Here is a 25303-nt window from a genome sequence, read left to right as displayed (position 1 = left end):
TCACAGGTGACACAATGCTCATTCCAAGCTATTCAGATGGGGAAAAAATCCTCTGTAGATGGACAAAAAACCACAACAGACAAACTAGATCCTTTCATGTGTCCCTTTAATAAAATACATTTGCATAGTTATCTTACAACTTTGTTCAAATCCAAAGGTGAACAATTGCCTCATGCTAAGCACAGCCACATTCGCGTGTCTCCACAACCGTCCCCACAGGTGCCACTCAAGCTTGGGAAGGACAAGGAGGGGTTTTAAGGCAGCACACACCAGAACGCAGCACTTTTATTGGTTCATTACACTGAAGTAGCACGACCCTGCCACAGCTCCTGCTGCAGGCCAAGGAGAGTCTCTGCATTCCTAGGAGCAGACTTATTTACAGGTGTTTCCAACCCCGCCCAGGAGAATCACACAGGAATACGATCTGACAAAGCACTGAGAGGACAGAAATGTTCAGTGACCAGGGGGAGGTGTTATTGGTGTGTAGTTTTCTGATGGAGCTTTGTGCCACCTGCTCCTGCCTGCACCATTAACCATCTGGAGAAGGTGCTTTGGATGCTCCCAGCCCTCACACACCCAGCCCTGCCCCTGGCCCCAGTGGTGGCACAAGACCTTCCTGCGTGGATCCAGCTCTGGATCAGGAACTAAGCTTGTGTCAAAAAGGCTGCTGTGGATTGTTAGTCCATTATGCAAACCAGACAGTTACAGAAATAGCGTTTTGGTACCCGTTCTTGTGCATTTACAGCACTGTTTGCTTCTCACCCCCAGTGACACCAGGGCCCCTATTCTCTGCTGGCCCACAACAACGTTTAGCAAGTACCACACTGCAGGCAACAGCAAACAGTGTATTTTGCTTTCCATGTTCCCTTCAGGTTTACTTTTTAACCTTGTGTGGCTCTTGGGAACTTGTAGACTCTCAGCTCTTGCCTGGGAACCATGAGTTCAACAAAGGACTCTATTTTCCACCTTGCCCTTAGTTTCACAGCCAACCTTTTTCACCCAAATAAGGGTAATTGGACTGGCTGGGATGAACAGGCGAACTCAACTCTATGGTCTTTTATTAACAAAGGGGTGGACTGCATACAACCACAGAAAAAGTAGCATTTTTAAAAGTAAAAGTCTGACTTAAATGCAACTTCCAATAGCCACACTGCTTCATTAATACAGTATATTATTTTTAAATAATCTTGCTGTAAATAAATCCTTGGCATAGTCTTTCCTTTGTGGGTATCCAAATCTTTCTGCACCACTGTGAAGGGGAGCAGAGCTCTCAGGCAACTGCCCTGGAGCGCTGCTAGGCAGACTTCTGCAGTAGAGATAAACACTGAAGGAAGGGACTAAGTCTCTCTCAATCAGCATTATTAAGGTGTGTTATTATTATATTTATTATTACACTTAAGAGAATTTAAAGTGTACTCAGCTAATACTGAAACATGAAAAGAAAGCTGTGAAAGCACAGAATGCTTCACTTCCATACTCTTCAGTTCAGACTTAGAGGCAGTGGTTTCAATAACTGCCAATGCTCATACCTACACAGCAACACAGGGCTACCTGCGTGAAACTTTGCCAATAGTACTGCAATCTCCAAATGTGGCATTAAAAAAAAATTAAATGAGTAGAATGCCAGTTGGTTTTGGAAAATTCCACATAAGTATATCCTCAAATACCTCAGTGGGGATGTGAAGTTGTTTTTTTAATTTTTCAAAGACAATCAGTAGTAATCTGGCATTCAAGGAAAACTGAACGTTGATTGTCAGTGTGGCTCAAATCCCACTGGTTAACAGTGCCTTTCTGCATTTTAGAAATTACATAATTTAGAAAATCACCTAATTCTTGGACTACAGTAAGTGACTGCTCGATGCTACTGGTGCAGCATGACACATTTCAGCCTGTATTAAACAGGCTTTCCAAGACAGAAATTCAGAGAAGGCAATTCTGGGTGAGTAGTGTATTTTAGTAGAAACACTTCAAATATGGTTTCAGAAGGAAATCAAGTCATCTGACATATTCAAACGATAATCTAGCACATTATTTGCCTACAACATGATTTCATTCTCTTCACAAAATACTGGTTCAGACAAAATACATCCAGAATAAAAATCCATTTGTAGTTTTCTGTAGGCACATTGTGTAGTCCATATTGCACAGAAGATACATCTCTGAACTAAAGGGCACATATACATTATTTGATCAAGGATATTAAATACATAGCATTGGATTTTGGAAAAAGGCTTTTAAATCTCTGCAACTGGATTAACCTTTTCCTGATAGTACCTTCACAACATTCATCTGTCTATATATATATATATGTCTATACAGTAAACAAGCAGTTTCGTAAACATTTCTGATTACATAAGTGACCTTTGATGTTTTATAACCAAGTTCAGGAAACCAACTAAATTAAATACTGTGTCTAGAGATCTCTCTTGTTGTTACAAGAGCGCAACTATTTAATCAGAGAAGTAGTCTAGAATCAAATTAATCCTTTTATTTAAAGGGAAATCAAGGTTACAAGTTCCTCCTTCCCTCCAAACATTATAATAAGACATGGGCAGCTCAAACTGCACCTTATTTCCAACAGGTCAGGACTGTGGGCTGAGGAGCACAGTTCCATCCTAAACCCAAATGCCCTGCCCTCACTCTAGGTTTTCTTAGTGTCTCTCTCCTGGCAGCACCTCCTCAGCAAAGTTATCTCTGCATTAGGCTGATGCTCCATTTACCAGGAGAAGGAGCAGCAGCTTTTAGACAGTACTTTAAAAGTCACTGCAGACCACAGCCAGAGACAAACAATTCAGTACCATGAACTATTTAATGAAGAGAAGGGGCAGGGGGAGGGTCTGGTCACACAGAGGCTGTGCAAGTACTTACTGCAGCACCTAAGCACGCTTGCCAGAACTGAAAGCAAATATGAACGATCAGAATTTAAAGGAGGGAGGCTGTTTAGGGATAGATTGTACTGAGCCAAAACAACCTGAATTTCTGCCATAGTACTACAGTGAAGGAAGAAAAAGAATTAAAATATCCTCCACTCTACACCTAATAACTCTTTCCCCCGTTCAAAAGGGTGTGAAAAGGATGGAGTGTATCAGATCTAACCCTTAGATCTTGTATCACGTTTGTAATGACAGCGACTATCAGCAGCAGACAGGTAGGGTTTGGCTCTGGATAAGCCATGAAGGTTGCCAATTTCAAAAGCTCAATATGCAAGAGATTAAATCAAGTCCATTAGAACAATAATCAACGAACATTTTAATTCTGCAAAATATGTACATTACAACATTAAAAGAACACAAGTGCCCGTTCAAAACAGCTCAGATAAACTGTGCAAATAGTGGGTCTTTGTGTGTCTGCAATCCCACCATGCAAACAATAGCTTGATATGCATGCTAATGACTACGGTTATCAATCCCAAAGGAAATACTAAAGGAAACAAGAATGAACAGCAGTGAAAGCCACACAAAGACCCACTATCCTTTCTGCTTTTACAAATCAACTGAAACTGTAGATCAGAAGAAAACCCACAAAAACCTAATTTCTTGATTGGATCTAACGTTCAAACGAAGCAAAACGATTGTGTCAGACACGTGAGCAGGGCTGGCCACCCTGCCTCCACACTAGTCAAACTTGGATAGTGGGTCTCTGAGGTGCTTTCACACTGGAAGACAACATTGGGTCCTAAAAAAACAAAAAAAAAAAACAAAAAAAAGAAGGATAAAATGAACATAAATTTGAAGAGTGAAACATGAATTCTATGGACAAAGACAGAACAACACCAAAAAGGTCAGAAAGGAATGATGAACATTCAACTTTCTGAAAACAGACATCACAAGCTTCCACCTTTGTCTCATATTTATAAACACATATTTAAGTACTTGTGACCAGCCATTGCTGACTCTGAAAACCCCTGCAGCTCATTCATTTGAAGAAAATGTTTCTTCCTAAGGAAAATTTCTGTCATGTGAACTCAACACAAGGTCAAGTCCTAAGGGTTTTTTTTAAAGGCAATGGCAAAATTCCCTGAGACTTCAACAAAATCAGAATCTCTCCTGAGAAACTTCTACTGGGACATTAGAAAAACAAATAAAAACTAAACTTGTAAAGAAAAATCTCATTGGAATTTATTAGTATCAGCACATAAAAGCTAACCTGTTCAATTCTGCTTGAGCCTGAAAGAAATTAAAATCTTGCCTCTAGTCTCCATGGAACAGGAGGGACCACACCCCTCAGAATCCAAGGGCTACATGGTCTGAAGAGGGACACACCTTGTGGGCAAGTCAGAGACTATTCCAGACCCCAGGATTACAACCTGGAAGTGTTATCAAGCCTGACTGACATTCACCAAATAGTTTTAGAAATACAAAGTCACTATGTCACTGTGAAGTAAGGGATTGATTTCGTATTTGATCTTTGGTAAAAGAGGTAAAATTCTGGAGCTGTTGAGTAAGTCTTAGAATAAATCATTAATCCTCGTGTGTTAAAATATTAATGTGGAACTGGAGCAGGCAATACCTCAAAGCCACTGCTACCATGAACTGTTACTCCACAAAGAGAAATTACTTGGCAAGTACTAGAGAATTTCAAAATGTGTTGTCCATACACAGACACAGAAATGCACTGGCCATGAGCACATCACTTCAGAAGCTGTTTTTCCACTATCAACACCCCTGAAAGTGAGTCAACTTCATCCACCAGATGGTGTGGACAGGAATTACTAAAGATCTTTTGTGCATGGAAATCAGCTTTTCTGGAAATACAGATCCTTGTTGCAGGACTTGCCTCATGTCTCCAACATGTCACATCTACAAGTAAGGTTTGGGGAAGATAAAAATGAGGTAGCTCTAGAGATATTACTACAAACAACAACCTGGAGCTCAGGTCTGAGCATCTGAAGGAGTAACTGACGTGTGAGGAACTGCAGCAGTGCTGGGCTATGGAAAGCAGAAAGAGTGAACAGAAAACAGTCACTACACATAGATTAGAAGGAACTGGCACAACATTCAGCTCTGTGAGTCTCATGGGATGAGACACCTCAGGATGAACCAGAAGCCTCTCTGCATATGGAGCACAGGTGTGCCCACCTGGATGAGCTGTCCAGCCCTCAGCAAGAGCATCTGAGGGATGAACTGATCTGTAACACTAGAAGACACCTGGCAACCAAATATGCAGGAGCAGCTGTCTTCCCTCCTTACACTTCTCTCCCACCTAACCCACCTTAAACATCCCTTGGGAAGAATGGGAAGAGAACCTGGTAGATGTGTCCTTGTCAGACCCTGGTAACATAGAAAAGATGAAACCCTTGAGATTTAATGGTTGAGTTTACCTGAGGGGTGAAAATATCAACTAAAGAAAACAAAAGGACAAAGCTCACATTGGTCCCATGGATAAGATGACAAACTTAAAAAGGTATCTCATTGAAAAAGCCAACAAATAATAAGAGAACAAGTTTCCAAATGCAAAGCAGATGAAGATGGGCCAAAATAAAATTATCTCCAGACCAGGCCACTGGGAAGAACTGTGAAGTGATTAGAGCACCATACCTACCCCCCTAAAACACGGCTTGGAACGGACGGGAAGAGAACCTGGCACTACACAGGTACTGGCAACACACAAGATCTGACCTTGCATGGTTGTGCAAACACTCAAAGAACAGAAGACTGATTCTTTATTTTAAATCTGTATTTTGAAACCTGCTGAGTACCATATTTATTATTTATGATGGCTTCTGTGCAAACATTAGAAAAAAGGCTATTAAAATGTCATTAAAACAGAAGCAGGTCTAACCACCACCACAGTCACCAGGAACATGACTCCACTGTCCTGTGTTCTGCAACCACCATGTGTTTAAGAGAAACACACAAACCTACAATACCTTGAAGTCATTTTGTATTTATTTTTCTTTCTTTGCAGGGGTCCTATACCAGGATGTGCAGCTACACCAAGAGGAAAAAAGGTTTTGTTCTGTTTGCAGAGCTATGTCAGCAACTTAATGTAAGGGGTATCTAACTGACCCCAGCTCCTTCTTTGCTAGGGAAGTCTGCCATTATAGCAACAACTAATAACTCCCAGAAAAGACTCCAGATACAACAGAGTATCTGGGGAAAAACAGGATTTTCATAAGCCACAAACCTATTTCAGTAAACCAAATTTGTGTTTTCCCTTTCCAATACCATTATACTTGTTTTAGAAAATACAGCAGGCAAAACTGCTATTATTCAACAGAGGCATTACAATACTCAGATCAGCAGTTCTTAAAAATGCAACAATGCATTTTTAAAATTATAGTCTGTCATATCTTAAAGCTGTTCTGTAGAGGGCTACATCAACATTTCTGTGGGACAATTCCTTAGTGATTTTACAAGAAAAATTGTGATAGTTTCTGTACTCTGTTTAAACAAGAGCAAAAAATATTCTAAGATAACACAAGAAGTTTGGAAGTTCATTCAGGACATATTTAAACATTCCTCTGATTACAGAAGAGGTACAGAGCAGTGGCTTACTGCTCACACAACTGACCAGCAGCAGCAGCCCAGCTGAAATCTGGGAAATGGTATTTGAACAGTGCTGTGCTGGAGCTACTGAGCCGTACTGGGTTTGGGCTTGAGGCAGAATTTTTCCCCAAGTTTCCAAATGCTCCTATCACAACAGAGTGGCAAAGGCCAGCAGAAAACTAGTGTGTAACTTAGCTTATTTGAAATACTGAGAGAATTTCAAAAAATGAGAATAAATTCAACATACTCTTTGTTCACCAGTAGATGGATTTTGTAGAACTGCTTTATAAGAGCAGTTCTTAGAGAAAAGTTTAATGGCCAGGTACAGATGACCTGGTGCACATCATTAGCCATTGTCAAAAGCCAGTTAGATGTGGATGGAAAATACTCCTATTCCACATCATTGAAATCTGAGGGAAAACTTAATGATGTATCAGCGAACAATGAGAAAAACTTACTCATCATCCAGAAAGCTCCCAATTGCAGCGTGGTCTTAGCACAGCTTGTGCTGAAAACCAGTGGTTTATGTGATCACACTGCACTTGTCACATTCACCACCTAACTTGAAATAACAACATACCTAGTGTGACAAGTTGTTACATCTATCATTTTTTAAAATTTGAAAGTTTTAATACTCAGCCAGAATCTCAATTTTATAGCCCATCTGGTGTAGTCTATACTGTTTCTTCAGAAGTGAGATTTGAAAACAAATTAAAACTTTCAAAGAGCCATTTTAATGATTTAACTATGTCTAATCAAAGACTTTTAAGTTCAGTCTAAATGCATAAGTTTTTGACATCCTTAGCACATTGGCCAGAGGCACTGAAACAAAAAAGCCAGGACAATGTGTTATCAAAAATGAGCTCAGAAGTAATTTAGCTAAAAAGAAAACCTCAGGAAAGGTGTACACTCTCTTTTGCCCAGCAACTATAACAAGCTACCCAGGGAAAATATTTTAACTTTCCAACCCAAGCTGTACCTTCATTATGAGTTTGTGAGTTTTTCTGTAAGAATACAACTGTGTGATCAAATCTGAAGTGCAGACTGATCCTCCAGAGTAGCTATAGGCTAATAAGAGTAAGGCTCAGCCAGATTTCCAGATGGGTGTCTTTATCCCAAGAGAAGTCCAAACATTGTCTAGAGAAAAACAGCAAGTGAAGGGACAAGGACTGTCATGTCAGAGGAGCAGCTCTGGCATCATGGTATGTTCCCAAACCTACTGGGCTGATGTAAAAGTTGGTTTAATCACAGGATGAAAAACTGAGGAAGTAAAAATTGTGCTAAATTTCCCTTGGGAGAGGATTTTCTTTGGGGACAGGGGCCAAAAAACAGGGTGTGTGTAGGGGACACCAGAAACCTTTACTGTGTTGATATGCAGAAGGCAGAGAAGATGCTGACTGTCAGGTGTACAGTTTAGGATTCAGTTCTCAGCCTGCTGCAGGTAATTTTCACCCCAACCTATGTCCTGACATATATCTTGTTTCTCAGGACTGGATGACAGCAGTACAAACATATTTGTAACAGGACAGACCACTTGCTAATGCCAAAATCTTTTTTCTATCCTTTTTATGGGTATTTTTACTTAACTGATACCTGTGTTAAAATTACTACAGCACTTTATTTTACAAAACTTGAGCAAGTTCTGTAATTGCAGTGTGCTTGCACTGCTTCCCAGTCCATGTTAGTTATCAGCATCCTGTTGGAAGGAAAACTCCCACCCAATCCAGTATTTTTAGCTCACCCAACAGCACTCTTGCTATCCTACACTGGCTGACTGGTAATGTGCTGGTTGCTTTTAGGTTAACTAGAAAATGGTTTAAAGTATGTTGTACTATAATAAAGTATTTAAAGAAAGAGTACTTAAAGAACTAATAAATCCAGCTTATGCCTGGAACTGCAAATTCCAAGCACCAAGAAGAACAGCAATGCACATTTGAAACAAAGTAACAAAATTAATCAAAAATAGAAGTTGCTTACATTGCTGACTTGGATCGGAATCTGTGGTCATCTTCACGTAGTTTGAGGGGAAGAGACCTGTCACACCATTGATTTCTCCTTGCCACCAGTCAGCATCATCTTTGTTCAGCACATTAATCAGCTGCCCCTTGGAGAAACTGAGCTCGTCCTCATTGTTTGCCGTGTAATCGTACATGGCTATCACCTGGCACACTGTGAAGGAAAGAAGAGTAGAATGGAGTTAGACCAGTATTAAAATGGTTTTCTCAGGGTTTTACAAAATCACAGGGAAAAAAACAACCATTTCATATGCACTGTTGCATAAGAAAAATGCCACGTTTTTATCTTGATACAGAATTGTCTTCCCTTTTCTTTTACTTTTTTAAAATTGTGCCAGCCAGTAATTCTTATTTTCACTTTATATATCTGTGAATTTTTATAATGAATGGACTGCATCTACTGGCCTTCTAAACACTTCAAAATGTAATCAAGTATGCTTCTCCCTTTTACTGGCTGAAAAGAGAGTGAGTTTGATTATCTTACTGCAGACACTTGCGCGGAAGATGTGGCAGAGGAAGAGGAAATGTGCATTAGCTAATCCTGGGTCGCTGCTTTAGTAACAGGGAAGTTTTCTCCAGTAAAACCCAGGAAATTGTTGTATAAGCAACTCACAGCTGTGGAGAACAGCATAATTTAAGCACACAGAAGCAAAAAAGCTTATCTTCTATGAAATAACCTCATTTGTACCCAACCATTCCAATGGAAAAACCTAGAAATAACCTGAAAATTTGCTTAGTCTCCCTCTTTTTTAAGAGCAGTGCATGTAATCCCACATGGTTTGCCAATGCTCGCTAGCTCTCGCTAAGATTTTTGCTATCACTTGGAAACATGGAGTTTCCAGATGAGAAGAGTACAGCTCTTCAGAGCAACCATCAAAACTAAAAAGCTCAGAAGATGGATGCTGAACCTCATGGATACATGAACAATTGAAATAGTTACATAAAATTCTAAATGAAATACAAACTCTTTCTTTTTTTCACCTGAGGGAGCAGCTGATGTGGTTCTTTCACTGCTTGGACCCAGCAGTTTCACATGGCTGGCAGGGAACCATCCCTTCTGTCTCTTTTTCCCTCTTGCCTGCAAATGTTTATAATGGTTATTACACAACTGAAAAACTGAATAGTCCATAGACTGGAAAAAAATGCAACAAATATGTCACAGAGTTTTGCAAACAAAAGACAAGAAATCACGGGCTTTTACACAGTTACTAAATGAATCTCAAAAGACAAAAATCTGACTAAAGCATAGAACAATGCAGTTCAGATAAAGCTGCACCCTAATATGTTCATCCAAAAATTTTAAGTGAGATTTCAGAGTACAACTCAATTATAGGGCTGAAAATTTGTTCTATGACTATTCTACCTGTGCATCATATCCAGTCTCTAATGAGATCAAGAGCACTTTTACAGGACATTCTTCTTAAAACTAGGTGGGCAAGGGAAAGAAGTGGGAACAGCACCTTTGCATTAAATAAGCTTCCAACTCCAGCTTCTAAACCCACCTGTTCTTTCATTAGAATAGCTTTAATGTTTCACCAATTAAATCCTAACCAATTAAATAACTGTCAACTTGTCTCTTCCTCCTCCCACATGTTAATTGACAGTTTTACTGTTTTATGTGACCAAGAAAATAGACTCTAAAAAAACCATAAAATCCCCAGCAACCCAACATTTAAAAAAGCCAACCAACCAAGTAACAAACAAGAAAATATCCACCACACAGCTTTTCTTCCCCTTTGGTTTATACAAGATGAAAATAACTTTCTGACCAGCTTTTATGTAACTCTATACTTAGTTGTTTGGTTTTTTTTTTAATTAAACCCAAGAGCACCTCCTTGCCATTCATGAAGTCACAATTATTCCTCCTTGAATCACTACCTGCAACTCTCCTTGCCACCATCCACTGGCATTTTTCTTCAAAATAAGTATCAGCTGTCCTGGAGCAAGACTAAGCTGTTCAGTTCCTGATGCAGCATAGGCAGTAGTAACCTGAGCGATTTCTGGAAAGAAAACAGTAATTTCATTTGTTATTTTTTCACTGTAGTAAGAGCTGGATCCACAGAAGTATCCTGGTACACAACTTGCAGCTAAGAACACCAGCCACCATTAAAAAACTGCTATGAACCTAAACGCTCAGAGTTACTTACAAAACAGCCTTAAATGTTAAAAGCTTATCACACACTTACCGGGTTTCTTATTTATTGTTCCAGTTTTGCCAGCATAGCTAGAAGCCTACAAAGACAAAACAACAACCACCTTTAATGTCCAATAAAACCAGTACAGTTTGCACAAAAAGCACATGGAGATTTTAACTTAAAACCCGTATTTAACAAAACATCATCCTGTACAGAAAGAGAGGCAGTGTGACACTGGCTACAGCTCTGATTTAACACTCAAGCTAAGGATTCTCTTTTCTGTGAAGCACATTTACCTCTGCTCAAAATCCCTGTCTAAGAGCTGGGTGCCAACAGAATAAAACTGAGAGAAAACACTGTGTGTTAATTCTCAGAATATGAACTCACATCTGGATCTTTTGGTCTGACGTAATTGGAGGGGAAGATTCCAGTTCTGTTATCGATGCTCCCAGTCCACCACTCCCCTTCCTTCTGGGTCACCAGGATCTCCTCACCTTCCATGAACGTCAGGTCACCGGGCTCAGAGCTTGAGTACGGGTAGAGGGCAACATACTCTGTGCAAAGAGCACACAGAGAACAGCTTCAGATGGGCATAAAGGAACATCAGATGCAGATAAAGGGATATCAGCATTCTCCAGTGTGTTCATAACAGGAGTTATGTTCATAACATACCTTCACAAGTCTGAACTGACCTGTCTACCTGCTTGACTGTAATCCCATTTACTCTTGCAGGTATACAACTTTGTAATGAAAAAGCACAAGTGCAATTAAAATATAATTGGGGAAGCATGGACATACACAAGAAATTTTTCTCCAATAATACTTTTTTTCTAACTCCTTACTGACTGTAAAAGAATGATCCACATTCAGGAGATTAAAAATACTTTCTCATGTCTTTACAGAGCAATATAACACAGTAGAGAACAGCAGGAAGAGAACTCTGCTTATGAGTTTTCAGAAATATTATTCATGCTCCGGCAGAAATCTTAATAACAGAACCTAGGCCTATGCTCAACCCAAATTACTTAGAGCCTTAAGCTCCTATTTTAAAACTCTTGTATCAACAGCTGAACATTTGCACTGTGTCTTTTGGACAAGCACTCAAAGTGCTGCTCAGAAACTCCTCACAAACTGAACTATATTTACAAGTCAGTAAGCAGAACCAGACTGTACATTAGTTGGCATTTTTCATGCTGTCTTACCCTCTCCTGCTGGGTAACTCTGGGTATTAGGCCTTTTGTTTACAGCCGCATAAATAGCTTCTGGTCTGCAGAAAGAAGGAAAAAAAATAAGCTTTGTGTTCCCAAGAGGCTGATCAAGAGCAAATCTCTCAATTTACATGAGACTAAGATCACTTTGGTTGTATCAGAGCTGGTACTGACTCTGAATTAACTGCAAAGACTACCCTGACTATCAAACAGTGCCAAGTATCACTAATATTTAATATATTTATGGCACTCACGAGCACACCACTTAAAAAAATATCGTGATAAAAGGGAAGAGATATATTCACAAATTATGTTATTCAAAAGAAGTAAATTAAAGACTTTAACTAAATTCTCTTATTATAAAGAATTTCTAAGAAGTTTTAGCAGAATGCATGAACAGAACAATTTACACACAGTGGTGCAGCCATCCCAGCAGTAACCAGACTTTACCTCAACAGCTACCCTGGAGCATCAGAACAGGCATAATTATCTTTTCAAGTGAAGAAAAACACACAACTGCTCTCTGTGGCACTTACAATTAGTTTTGATCACTTAAAAATTGGCACCTTTAGAGGCAGAATTCAACTGCACTGCAAGAGAGGAGACTTGGTAATGAACAAAAAGTCTGGCATTTGATGAATAATCAAACGCCACTGATGTTTCACAGCACCCAGCCTACCAAGACTGTCCATAGCTACACAGTGAGCCCAACATTACTTGGCTTGCCAGAATAAAATAATAAAAGCCTAAAATGACACAGTGTAAATTCTAAATGGCATTTATGTTCTGCACACTAAAGCAACTGCAAGAATTTTGCACTCTAAACCACCTCTTTTTGCAAACTGCTGAATAAAACAACAACAAAAGTCACACTTACTCCTCTTTCTTGGTTTCACTCCCAGGTAAGAGCTTGACATAGGACTTTGGAAACCAACCCCTTCCTCCATGTACCTCTCCAAACCACCAGTTCTCCTGCTGCTCCAGGACAGTGATGATGTCATTCTTTGAAAAATTCAAGTGGTTATCTTTTTTTGCAGTCCAAGAGCAAAGTGCTTGTGCTTTTAGGTTCTCTACAGGCTGCCCCTGTAAGACAGGAGTGATGTTGGTTGACCACACTGCCAAACTGGTTCAGTTGTTAAAAACAAACACTGGTGTATCTTTTATTGAAGTTTAAGCAACTTCATTCCTGAGTGATGGCTGAATTGTTTACATCAATGCACGCTTGCAATTCAGTTTCTTATTTGTTACGAATATTTTCTGTGCCTAATTATAGGTGAAATTGATTTTAGAATTATGAAAGGTGAGTCTCCTTGCTCAGTGGTCCCTGGAAATATATGGAATTATATCAATGCACACTAGTAGAATATTTAGAAGAGCCTCTTTATCGTCCAACCTGTTCAGTGCACCCGGCATTAACAAAGTTGTGTGGCGTTCTGTTTTTTTTAAATCATTTTCATTAACATGAATCTGAAATACAGCAAGTTCTGCACAAGGTACCTGTCCATGAATGGGTGAAACAGATCCAGGGGAAACAGTGCGAGTAAAAGCTGATTTCTGCTGCCAGGCTGTGTTAACATTCAGGCTGGAAAAGGGGATATTTTGGTAATCAGGTTCTTCTGCAGATTTACTTGGTGAAAGTGGTCTGCAAATTGAACACAAGGCATATTCATCAAATTACAACTTTTATTTAGAAAGTTCCTCAAGCAGAGAAATATTTTTTTAACATCTATAAAACTGATATTCAATATAATGCAAAGCAGACTATCAAATACTTAAATTTTCCAAGCTAAGACTTTTAAGAAGGTTCTTCAATAAGTTTTCTGCCTTTGTATTTTCAAAACAAACATCAAGTGAAACTGTACAGCACATTATGTGCTAGCTAAATTTAGAAAAAGCAATTCAAACACAAACATAACTCACTCTGAAGCAGCTGAGGTAGTAGATAAAGATACTGTAGGAGGAAGTAAGGCTTTCTTAGGAGATAAAGCTTTTTCTCCTTCTGGTATTTTTTCTACATAATTGCACGGAAACCAACCAAAATGTCCTTGAAAACTCCCATAAAGCCAACCAGGCTCTCCCACAGTTTTTTCATCAACCTATGGACAGGAGGAGAAATACAAAGAAAACATTATTAGCAGCATGAAACAAGCAAGGTACCTGATGTGTCAGCACCTGCTGGCTCTCTGACCTGAACAGGGCAGTACCCACACCAGGATCAGCATTTTCACTCTGCCCTGGCAGAGCTGAGCTGATTTTGCCCTGTGATGATGCAGCTGCACTGGTTTCAGACAAAACCAGTACAGACAGACCTCAGAGCCCTTCAAACATACACATGGGGATCATGCGGTGCCTCTGAGCCACTCTTGTCTGCCAAAAATGCTGGTGCCTTGTACTGGATTCTGCTGAATGTGCAGCCAAGAGGCAGGGGCTGGTGAGCCCAGCAGAGCAGGAAACAACTGCTGCTTTTCTGCTCACAGATGTAATTAACTCTGTCAGCTGACTGCATCCAAAACACATCCAAAAATTCTGTTATTTACTATGTGATTAAGTATAGAGCACCCTTAAACATACACAGCAATACCGAAGCTTCCATTATGCTGCAAATTAGCCAGTTAGTGAAAATTGGCTAAAAATTAGCAGCCCATCAAAAACTATCAGCTGGTTAGCTTTGCTGGGGTTTGGGATGCAAGAGGAGGAGGAGGTGGCAGCTGTTAGCCTATTTCTGAAATCAGTTATCAGCAATTAAATGATACAATTACAGCTGAGAGGGAAGTCAAAGCAAAACCTACTCCCTTGTTCCCTCTTCCATGGTTCATTGGTATGAAAATGCAAATAAATGCTTTAACACTGTCAAACTGAAAGCTAATTTAGTCAAGTGTTTTAGTATTTTGTACCACATTCCTTTATAAATTCTTCCTTATCACCTACTTGTATCACTTAAAGTCTGAATGAGGAACCACACATACTTATACATGAGAAACTGTATTACCATGCTTGTATATCAGTTTTCACACATTCACCTGCAGGCAGACTTTCAAACGAGTGCTAATAACTAATATACATGAAATAACACAGATTTCAACTGAGATGCCACAAGACATTTCCAATCTTATGGTCTTGCTGTAATATTATAGACAGCAAGTTCAGAAAATCGCTACAATAAGTGGGCACAGAATAAATTACTCTAAGTGTCTGCCTGAGAAACGATTGATAAAGGAACAGTCAGAAAGAGAATCACAGATTCACCAGATGGTTTTGGTTGAAAGGGATCTTAAAGATCCCCTGGTTCCACCCACTCTGCCAGGGGCAGGGACGCCTTCCCACCAGATCAGGTTGCTCAGACAGGCAGAAATCTCTGTTAATACACTGGAAAACAGTATTAAGGTTCAAAAGAACCTTCCACATCTACTTGTTAAATAACTAATTTAATTTTAATTCAAATGCCTTGAATAAATAATTCATATCTATATTTACTATGCTCATATTTCAACCAAACACTCAGAAGCCAACTTGTATGAGTGCAATGAACTGCAACAACTACGTTGTTTCTGATCTATTAACTTTAGAAAGTTTATGTTTAGCATTCACTGCTCTCGTATTTAAAGAGATTGTCAACATATCTAGGATGTTTAAAACTTAGAGAAATATTTTGGCTGAACTAATCCTTATTTCACCTGTTTTTTTAAAAAAATAATCAGCAATCCAATTTAAATTTTGAGTAAACCTTGAAATACATCAGTGCAATGCTTTTGACCCTTAAGACTTAGTGCATCTCAAGGCTACAGAAAAGGGTTAATTTTTGCAAGTTAAATGTAATAGCAAATCTTACCTGAATTACATCTCCAGTATTAAAGCTCATCTCATCATGGTTCCTTGCCTCAAATGGATACAAAGCTCTGTAATTTACCAAAGCAATGGAATTCCTCGACTCTGCAGCACCAACTGCATTGCCTGGAAGGTAAGAAACCAGTGACCACTGTGACACAGCTGAGGGACAAGCACTCAGTTCAAGCCCCATCATTCTGAGCAACTGGTAGGAATATGAGACACTGAGATCACCAGGGTATCAGTTTAACACACCAATCATGGAAATATAATTGAGACAACAAAATGCATTGACTTCTGCAGTGAAAAAAAATCACAAAAACATAGAATGGGTTGGGCTGGAAGAGACCTTAAAGGTCATCTGGTTCCACCCCCCTGCCATGGGCAGGGACGCCTTCCACTAGACATCATTAAAAATTACATTTTTGTCTTCTCCTCTTTCCTTGCCACACTGCTCTGGCTAAGCCAGTGCTTTAATAAAGCCTCCTAACACCACTATAATGTTCAAAGTGAAAAGATCCCACTGTTGCAACATTAAGTGTTCAGCAGCGTGCGTGAAGATTTTATTTAGAAACCTGTAATAGCAAAATAGCACAACTTCCATTTTCTTTGCATATCTGTTCTCCAAGTCAGTGACTGATGTTGCAAACAGGGAATGTTTTACAAGGTTTAGCTGAAGTGTGCAAGTATCTTCCAGCCCTGTTCTAATTTGATCCTTGTTGATCTCAGTGAGAAAAGTGGTTAATAAAAACTGACAAGAACTAATGAGAGATGAAATCAAATGTGTCTTCAGAGAAAATATTGTTAAAGCACTTTTTTCCAAGTCCCATAGCTAGAGTTAGGTCTAGTCATTCAGTTCTTATCTGTTTTTATCTGAGGCATTGAGTAATGCAAAAATAAACTAGATTTAACTGTTAATAAATCACTTTTCTGCCCATCTCTCATCAATGAGCAAATACCCTCTGCATTAGCATTCCATTTTAATGACAGAAAGTGCAAGCCCTAGGAAAAGCCTAAAATATTGCTGTTCCTGGAAACTTCTATTTGTTGACCATGATCACTGGAAGATTTGTCATCAGAGTCATAGGTGCTGAAAACTGACAGAAGTAAGTTATGCTTATAAGATCATTTGTAACTGACAAAAGACATGAAACATTACTGGTTTGGGTTTTTTTAATTGTATCTTTGGCAGACTTCTTGCCTTAGAGTCACATGAACAGCAGTATACCTGAAGAGTAAAATAACACTCAGGAAAGTAAAAATCCTAAAGTCTAATGATTTTGAGATTACCTTCATTTTTCCAGGGTGGCTTAAGACTTTTCCCCTCTGTTGGCTTCAACAGATCTGCAAACTTTTCATTTATGTTTATTTTAGAAGTGTGTTTATCCACCTCTTGAAAGTTAGTTGTTTCTTTTATCTTTTTTATCTCCTCGTTCTGCTTGCGCCTCTCCTCAGCTTCTTTTGCTATTTGTTCTTGCTTTCTTTTATCTTCTTCCAGTTGCCTCTGCCTTTGTTGTTCCATGTCCCTCAAGATCGTGGCTTGTCTGTTTTTCTCCTCCTCTGCAAGAAGCTGTTTCTTGTTTTCCCTCTCTCTCATCATGGCAGCGGCTTCTTCAGCTTTCAGCTTTTCCTGGACTTTTTCCTGCATTCGTTCTTCCTCCAGTCGCTTCTTTTTCTCTTCCTCTTCCCTTCGGATATTTTCCTGCCATCGGTTCTCCTTCTCCCGTTTTGCTTTCCTGGAGGAAAGGAGAGAGGTTAAGAGAACATTGACATAAAAACGAATGAGACTGTGCTCCTACAGTAAACAGTGACACTTGTCAGTAAAACTGAGCTTATGACTTTGACCACTCTGCTCTCAGGGTCACCAGCTCTGCCACAGACCACAGCTTAACATGGGTGCCAGTGTATTCCACATAAAAATAACAAATGGATTAAAAATCTCAAATTTTAATCCATCACCTGTGCAATGCCTTCAGGAGCACTTCTGCCCATCTACATCCTAATGAGCAAGAACTGATCTAATAACTGAGCCAATTATATAATAACAATAACAATAATAATAATATTTATGAGCCTGGATTTAAGCTCTCCAGGAAGGCAGTATCCAGATCTCCTGACTGGAATCAAGGACTGCCAAACAGAATAATTTCCCTCAGGTATATAGATAAAAATAGCCTTTGTGTACTGATCTTGGCAGCTTGGTATTTTTGCCTTCAGCAGTTGCAATCTATCCAATGTGCCTATCCCTGCCAGGACCACACTGCAGCAGACAGGATCTGGAAACCCAACTGTATTCTCTGTAACTATTCAGATCTAATCCTGTGCCTCAGCTGTCTAAAAAAGTTAGTATCCAGTTCAACATAATATTTTAGCTGTCAAGACCTTTCTGCTGAAGAGGGAGGACCTAACCCTTTGGGCCATTTTCTTAAAAATGTCTAGATGAGACCTTTTCATCCATTCCCTCTAGGACATCCACTCCTCTGATGGGCATTTTAGTGTCTCCAAGCACATGGCAGGATGCAGTAGGAGCTGTGCAGTGATGCTGTTACTCCATCACACAGCTGTGTCCAACCAAAAAATTAACAGGCTATCACCACATATATGGCACATGGTTCTCTTAAACAGACTGTCACAAATGTTACGAAACTTCATCACACGCAGAAAAGTGGTGTCATGAGCAAAGCCCATGAAACACTACAAGGTCACCAGCTCTGTTTCTTTAGTCAAATCAAATATAAATCATTGAAAATCTCAAATTCAATCCTGCTTACATGAGTGGTACTTTACATAAAATGCTTCCCCTAAGGCAACCAATAGGATGTACTTTAACATTAAAAATACAGATCTTATCTTAAAAGTCACAACAACATTGTTCTAATAACTGCAGCACTGATACACTCAGCCATGGTTACCTTGCAGCCTCATCTTCCAGTCGCTTCTTCTGTGCAAGTTCAGCTCTTCCTTTTTGTACCTCTCTTATTTTGTCCTGTTTGATCCTGTGGAGTTGCTCCAAGGCTAATTGCTGTGTGCTGTAACTTTCCCTCAGGTCCTAGGGAGGGAACAGTGGAATATATAAAAGGGAAGAAAGCCAATCTTTGAGAAAAGCATCCAGGCATTTAATGCTTTTTCAATCAGGCTTTAATGCAAATGGCCAAAGTAGTATTAAGTTATTAATAGTCCTTGGAGGTCACTGCAAAGAAAATCAAATCAACAGAAGTATAAGAGGAGATGGCAGGTTTGCCAAGTCAGTGATGTAATTTGGGCTTTCAAAGAGCCCTTCCAGTCCTACACCTGCTGGAAATGCCAAATACGACAGGGGAGACGGGAAGATACAAAACTGAGTGTTCCAACACAACATTCCTGAAGGCAGTGAATTGTATTTTAAGTAACTACAAGGAGACAGATTTCAGCTGAAATCCAACACGGTACCATAACCTGAGAAAGCATCCTGCAATAGGGTGCTCACTCTTAATGCTTCCTGATTGATCAGTCCCATGTTTAAACCAGAAAACTTTCATAAATATACCCAGCAGTCTTACCACTGTGGGAAAACACAGCTTAAAGACACTAACTCTGATTGGACTTTTCCCCTGTACTTGTAAACTTCTCAATTTTATACTTTTTCTTTTTGAACACATCCTTCAATTCCTATTCCACCTCCCTCTGATAACAATCTTTTATTCCAAACAAAAAATCAGCATATTTTGGATAATTAAATTTACAGACCCAAAAAAATCAACAATAACAGAATTACTTTACGTTGTACTTCCCCATGTTGCAAAACACCTCTAAGATACTTCATGTTTTTTCCTTAGGAATCCTGCTGATATACATTGAACAATGCAACAGCTAAGCCTTGATTTTTGTATCTGATCTCATAAACACAAATAAAGCAATTAAGAACAAATCATTCCCACTACCATATGCACCTCTACTAATAATCATGTTGCCTAAGAGATATGGTGCAATTTACATGACAAAGGCAAGATAAATAAGACTGCTGTATCACTGAAAGTCTCTGTAGCAACAAGATCAAACCAAGCAATTGACCACAATTTTTTTTCTCAAATATATTCAGCTGGGAATATTTTTCCTTCTTACTTTGCCCATAATTTCAGGAGCACTATGGAAGCAAACTTATATTAGAAAAACTCTATATCTTTAAGGACAGAAAAACCCTCATGCAAAGCAAAATGAAAAGCTCAGTCAGGCAATTCTATTTTTTTTTCCCACATAAATTATTCTAAAAGTATTTCTGACCTCAGCAGACAAAAGCAGTGTTGAAAGACAGCAAGTAGGTTTTAGTACTGGGTTAATCTGGAGGTTGGACAGCATTGTTTGCCATACCATATTCTGCACTCTGATGCTACTTCTAGACTTCTAAACAAGACCTCAAATGCCTGACACACAGCTCAGGATGGATGGATACAGGTACAGAGCAAGAGATGGAAAAGTGGGAGAAGACACTGTTTCCATCTGAGACAATTTTTCTGGTTAATGTTACCTTAACCAAGAAGAAAAATGTTTGGGTGAAACAATTTAAAGAACAGTCCATTATGAAATTAAAAGTCAGTATTTTGTTCTCAGTATTCTGCAGTTTGGATTTCTAAGCAGGCAAGGACATTAAGCCTTTAAGAGGATGTAAAAGCTAGCAGAAAGTAAAATAGCCTGTTGATTTTCTTTTGGAAAAATGTATTTAATAAAAATTTAATGTTTGTACATCCAAACAAAAAGTGTAAGCAGAGAAAAATAGCGAAATAATTAAGAACCAAAAAAGCCAAAGATTAGAAAATAACCTTAAGTAAGAGGAAGAGGTTGTTGAGACAGCTTAGCAGAGACAAAAGGCACTGAAGAACAGAATCATCCATATTCTCACACTGTAAGATAAGGTAGATAAAAAGCCAATTAATCTTTGCACTGTATTTTGAAAAACATATTTTAGGGAAGACTGAATTGCGGATGCAGCCACTGAACACAGCAAGCCATGCAATAAACAAGTAACTGAAAATGCCCATTGCATGAAGCCACTTGTAAAAAGAAAATGAATTCCTTACATGATTACAAATTTTTGTGGCTCTTTTTTTAATTGAAGAGTGCAGAGCCCTTGTGCTGGCCCAGCATCAATCCATTACTTAAGGACAAAGTTCCCACCAGTGCCACTTAGAGTAAGCTGGCAAAGTTAAATGGAGGTGTGTTCTACCCTGTGAGAACTGCCTAAGTTTTTAGGCAGGCCAAGAGTTGCCTCAGAAACAAAAATTCAGAGCCAGTGGTCAGCAACTCTGGGCTTCCAACAAATTAAAGAATATTAACAAGTAAGTAGCCTACACTTACTTCTAGGATCACACCCAAATCTGCTACCAGACCTTGCACAGTGTACTGTGAAACTGTGCAAGTCTATTACTAAAAGTCAAGTGTTCAGTACACAATTCAAAAATAACACCAAATATTACCTCATACTGTAAGAACAGAATGTGCAAGGGCCTGAAAAACTTTACTTCTAAATCAAAATGTGTTCCAGAAGGCAAAAGGTGAGAGTGAGCAATAGTTGAGTCATGCAAAGCAATAGTTAGCAAGAGACTCATATTTTAGTACATTAGCAATAGGTTTGCATTTTTATTGTCTTATTTACTCCAAGACTTCTAATGGTTCTTATTTGACACTGAAGTTGGGGAAACCTTTTTGGAAGCCTGGTGAAAGTGGCACCAATCTTTATGGCTGAATGAAGAACTAAAATACAGTGCTTGCAAGTGTAGGATATTTAGATAATGCAAGTACCTTAAGCTGACTGTTAAATTCATCCATTTCAGCAAGTTTAGAAGCAGTTTCCTTCTCAAGGGCATCTAGCTGTTCCTTAAGTCTTTGGCATAATTCTTCCTTTTCTTGGGACTTCTTGTGCACTGAATTGACTCCTGTACCTGCATAAGGAAAGACAAGCAATTTCACAAGTGTTTCTGGGTTTTTCTTCAGTTTTTTTCCCCAGTTTTTAATAATTGTTTGTTATTTTCCTATTACATACACAATCCGAACCTCCTTCCTCACAAAAATTTGATTTACCTTTCTATTCATATACAGCACAAGGAAGAAATATCCCCAGCACTGAACTAAGGCACACAGACATTCCATGCAATACATACAGAATAATTTGCAAGTTGTTTTTTTTAATATCAGACCAATTCATATCAAGTTTCTCTAGACAGAGACTTGCAGTGTAATTTGGAGACAAGACCAATGGAAACTTTACATAAATTAAATCCCTTGAGTTTGGACTACCAAAAAAAGGACAAATTGTAATAATATATGTGAGCTACAAAGTCTGTATAAATGAAGTTTTAAGTTTAAGTTTCTTGCCAAAATGTGTTTGTTTGCCCCTTATTTGGAACATAAAGGAGATAATGGAATGCAGGTGGCACTAACTGGGAAGATGTAGAAGTGAAGGTGTTATTAACACCTATGTACCCTTCAGCCTTGATTAGAAGGGATGAGAAATCAGCAAAGCAATCAAGAACAGACCTCATGTGCAGGCACTTACTCTGTGTGTTTTCAAGTTGAGCATTCTTTATCCTTTCATTTAACAATTGCTTTTCAGGAACCAAATAGATCAGTTTATTCTGATAATCCTGTAGATGTTGAAGAGAACATGAATTTTTTATATTGTTTATGAATCACTAAGTAAAACTGAGTTACTTTTCAACATAGCTTCAACCCTTGATAATGAAACAGGGATGCAAGTTATCACTACTGGATAAAGAAAAACATTATGTCTATACTCTTAATGGAAATAATATTACAGTTGAAAGCTTTTGACCCCAAACCATTAACACAGCTGGAAAAATATTTAACAAACATGCTTAAAGTGTAAATATTATCACAAGACAGTTTAAGGTGACTGCCCCAAGCCTAACATAAAACAGTAACATGGAAAGAAGCTTTCCTGATAAGTAGAAGCATCACATATGGCAAAGGATAATTTATGGTACTCAACTGATTAGAAATAATTAATATCTTGTTACTCAAATAGAGAAAAAAAAGATGAAAGAGCAGCAAGGTAATTCAACCTAAACAACAACTTGGTCTGAACACAGGACAACATTCCTCAAAAAAATCTGAGTCTGGAGCCATAGAAGAATTCAAAATTAAAGAGAAGTCTCTATTATCAGTCCACAAAAGAATAGCTGAGGTTTTCACAACTGCTTTTTAACTCTCAGATCGTTTTAATACACATAATCATTTGTTTAACACCACACACACAACTAAAAGCCTCTGCAATGCTGACAGTCTTGCCTATTTCCTCTCTCTATTGCAATCCAACTGACTCCACATTCCTCCCTATAGGGATGCTCTATCAACAGCATTAGGAAAACATAGAATGTGGTAAAAGAAAACCATAAGCTTAACAAAGGTACACACCTCAAGCTGTTGCTGTAGTTGCTTGATTTCCATGATTCCTTGGTCATATTTCCTATCCAAGGCCTCCAGCTCAGTTTTTCGCATTTGCTTTTTGCTACGAATATCCTGCAACCTGCCTGAGATCTGCTGATGTTTGTCAGTCTGGAAAGAAAGCAGAGACAGATTACACCACATATGGCAAAAATCCTTTTGCTAAGCCTGCAGGCAGGTGAGTTCACAACCAGTTTTCTGAAACAACCCGAAATAACTGCTTTAGATTCGTCATCCAAAACAGAGTGGAACTCCTAATGGGCCATTAATGCAGGTATTAATATTTGTATAATTTAAAATACTGTATTTCAGCATATGTGGTGGAATTCCTGTCTTACCAGGGCTTCTAATTCAAGATTAAGGCTCTTCTTTTTAGAGGTCAACTTGACAATTTCTTCTTGTTCCCTGTTACGCTTATTAAGAAGTTCTTGGCGACGGATCCTCTCCCACTCCAGTCGTCGCTGGCGCTCGAGCTCCTGCTTTGCTGCCTGAGGAAAAGTTACATTACCTTAAATTACAGTGGAGATGCAGAACTCAGAGACCATGATTTAATGTAATGTGCTCTATTTCTCAACAGCACAACAGCAACACAAAATAATGTCTTCTCTCAAGTGCTCTTATACACTTCAGCATCAAAGAATGAAGGAAGTGATCCTACAAGATTCTTCATGCCACATTCCTGAGTCTGGATGAAAAAAGCTCCATAATTCAGAAAGCCTCTGCAGCTTGGAATATTGCCCATAGAACAGCACATTGAAAGATACTGCTCATAACCTCCTTTGAGTATTTCACAGAACTCCATAAAATATGGAAGTATGATGCAGTATGATGAGACATCAAGTAGAAGCAAATTTGTCTCAAGTTTGGCTGTCAAAATGTTATCAATTATGAATTTAGTAGAGTCTTGTCTGGAATACAAATTTTTGCAGAAATGCAAGAAATATGCCCAAGAAAAATCTCATGTGTCCTATGAAGTATCTGAAACATCTTTAGCCTATACCAACATTTATAACAGACACAAATGGTGTTCTATCTCCAAGACAACCTGACATCAGCCAGGCCAGGGGACAGAATCAAAGCACTCAAACCCCGGATGCTACACACACATACACATTCCTTAGAGCATTAAAAAGTAACGTTAAGAAAACAACCTCCCGCCTTTCTATTTCTTTCCTCCTTTCTTCTTCCCTTTGTCTCTCCAGCTCTCGTTGTCTCTCCAGTTGCCTTTCCATCTCCAGTTGTCTCTTCCGTTCCTGCTCCTGGCGTTCCCTCTCTCTTCGCTCCTGTTCTTCCCGTTCTTTCTGAGCCTTTCTTTCAGCCTCTCTCTGCTGCTGCTCCAGCAGGACCTGTCGGCGTTTTTCCAGCTCCATATTTCCCCTCTCATAGTTGGCTTTCCTTTTGTCCTCAAATGTCACTAAAATAAGGAAAGGTCATTATTTCTGCCCTGTGCAAAACAGTGCTCTCAAACAAGGACCTCAGTTATACCACTAAAGATAGATACTTCTTGGCAAGCTCAGGTTGTTCAGTCATGGATGATGTAAGCATCTTCCATTTGTTAAAGTATTATTTTTCTGTTCAAAAATACCTCTAAATTTTCCTAACTATATTCCAACTGGGGAGGAAAAAAAAATAAAAGAAGAAAAATTTCCAGTTTAAAATGACCACAAAAATTACTTGAATGTTACAGGGAAGCCTCTCACTCTAAAGAATGAAAGAATGCTAGAGGAAAACATAAAAGAACAGCTTTTATAAGCTGGGAGAAGACTGTCTGCTGTTAAAAAGGTTTTCCAGGAAACATTAACATAAAGAGCTTAGTTTTTCAGGGTGCTCCCTGTAAGAGTTCCTGGAGTTACAACTATGAGACACCAAAACAGGATCAAGCTCAATTACTGCACACAAGGATAAAAAGAGACACAAATGGTTTATGCCCCCAGCAACCACCCTTCCAAAAAGAGAGGCAAGTCCTGGCTTGCAGTGTCCCTGTAACATTGTCAGTAACAGAATCTAAGGTATGTTCAAACTGCTTCCAGTTTGCAGAGAATTGAACTACACTGGACCCCCAGCTTTCAGAATGTTCTAGTAATGCCAGGAACTTTCAAGTGAAAAAAATTTGCAGTTGCACAGCAGTGTCTGGCCATGAAGGGTTTATTTTCCAGAATACATTATTAATCAGCACACTTTTCCTTTCCTACAGC

General features: G+C 38.9%; 1 protein-coding gene across 13 annotated transcripts in view; it reads right to left on the bottom strand.

The window, feature by feature from the left end:
- Positions 1–25303, bottom strand: part of ITSN2 (intersectin 2) — an 80429-nt gene that overhangs the window by 12755 nt on the left and 42371 nt on the right. For 9 of the 13 annotated variants that reach the window (XR_015282697.1, XM_086875668.1, XM_086875673.1 and 6 more), the window contains exons 12-28: positions 24260–24522; positions 23447–23596; positions 23079–23219; positions 22201–22288; positions 21447–21586; positions 18584–18720; positions 16962–17407; positions 15676–15797; positions 13767–13942; positions 13344–13488; positions 12724–12929; positions 11841–11905; positions 11026–11192; positions 10690–10735; positions 10382–10503; positions 9485–9581; positions 8466–8657 (exon numbers count right to left, since the gene is read on the bottom strand). Coding sequence is in view for 12 of the 13 variants with exons in the window: in XM_086875668.1 (XP_086731794.1) it covers positions 8466–8657; positions 9485–9581; positions 10382–10503; positions 10690–10735; positions 11026–11192; positions 11841–11905; positions 12724–12929; positions 13344–13488; positions 13767–13942; positions 15676–15797; positions 16962–17407; positions 18584–18720; positions 21447–21586; positions 22201–22288; positions 23079–23219; positions 23447–23596; positions 24260–24522 (2703 nt within the window). In the remaining variant the exon portion in view is untranslated. Of the gene's footprint in view, positions 1–8465; positions 8658–9484; positions 9582–10381; positions 10504–10689; positions 10736–11025; positions 11193–11840; positions 11906–12723; positions 12930–13343; positions 13489–13766; positions 13943–15675; positions 15798–16961; positions 17408–18583; positions 18721–20467; positions 20549–21446; positions 21587–22200; positions 22289–23078; positions 23220–23446; positions 23597–24259; positions 24523–25303 lie in introns of all 13 variants that reach the window. The other 4 variants (XM_086875660.1, XM_086875664.1, XM_086875665.1 and 1 more) reach the window with 1 other exon arrangement.

This window comes from Cyanistes caeruleus, chromosome 2 (genome assembly GCF_971803275.1).
Source record: "Cyanistes caeruleus chromosome 2, bCyaCae1.hap1.1, whole genome shotgun sequence".
Taxonomy (NCBI): Eukaryota; Metazoa; Chordata; class Aves; order Passeriformes; family Paridae; genus Cyanistes; species Cyanistes caeruleus.
Note: the sequence above shows the minus strand (reverse complement) of the source record. Positions and strands in the feature narration are given on the sequence as shown.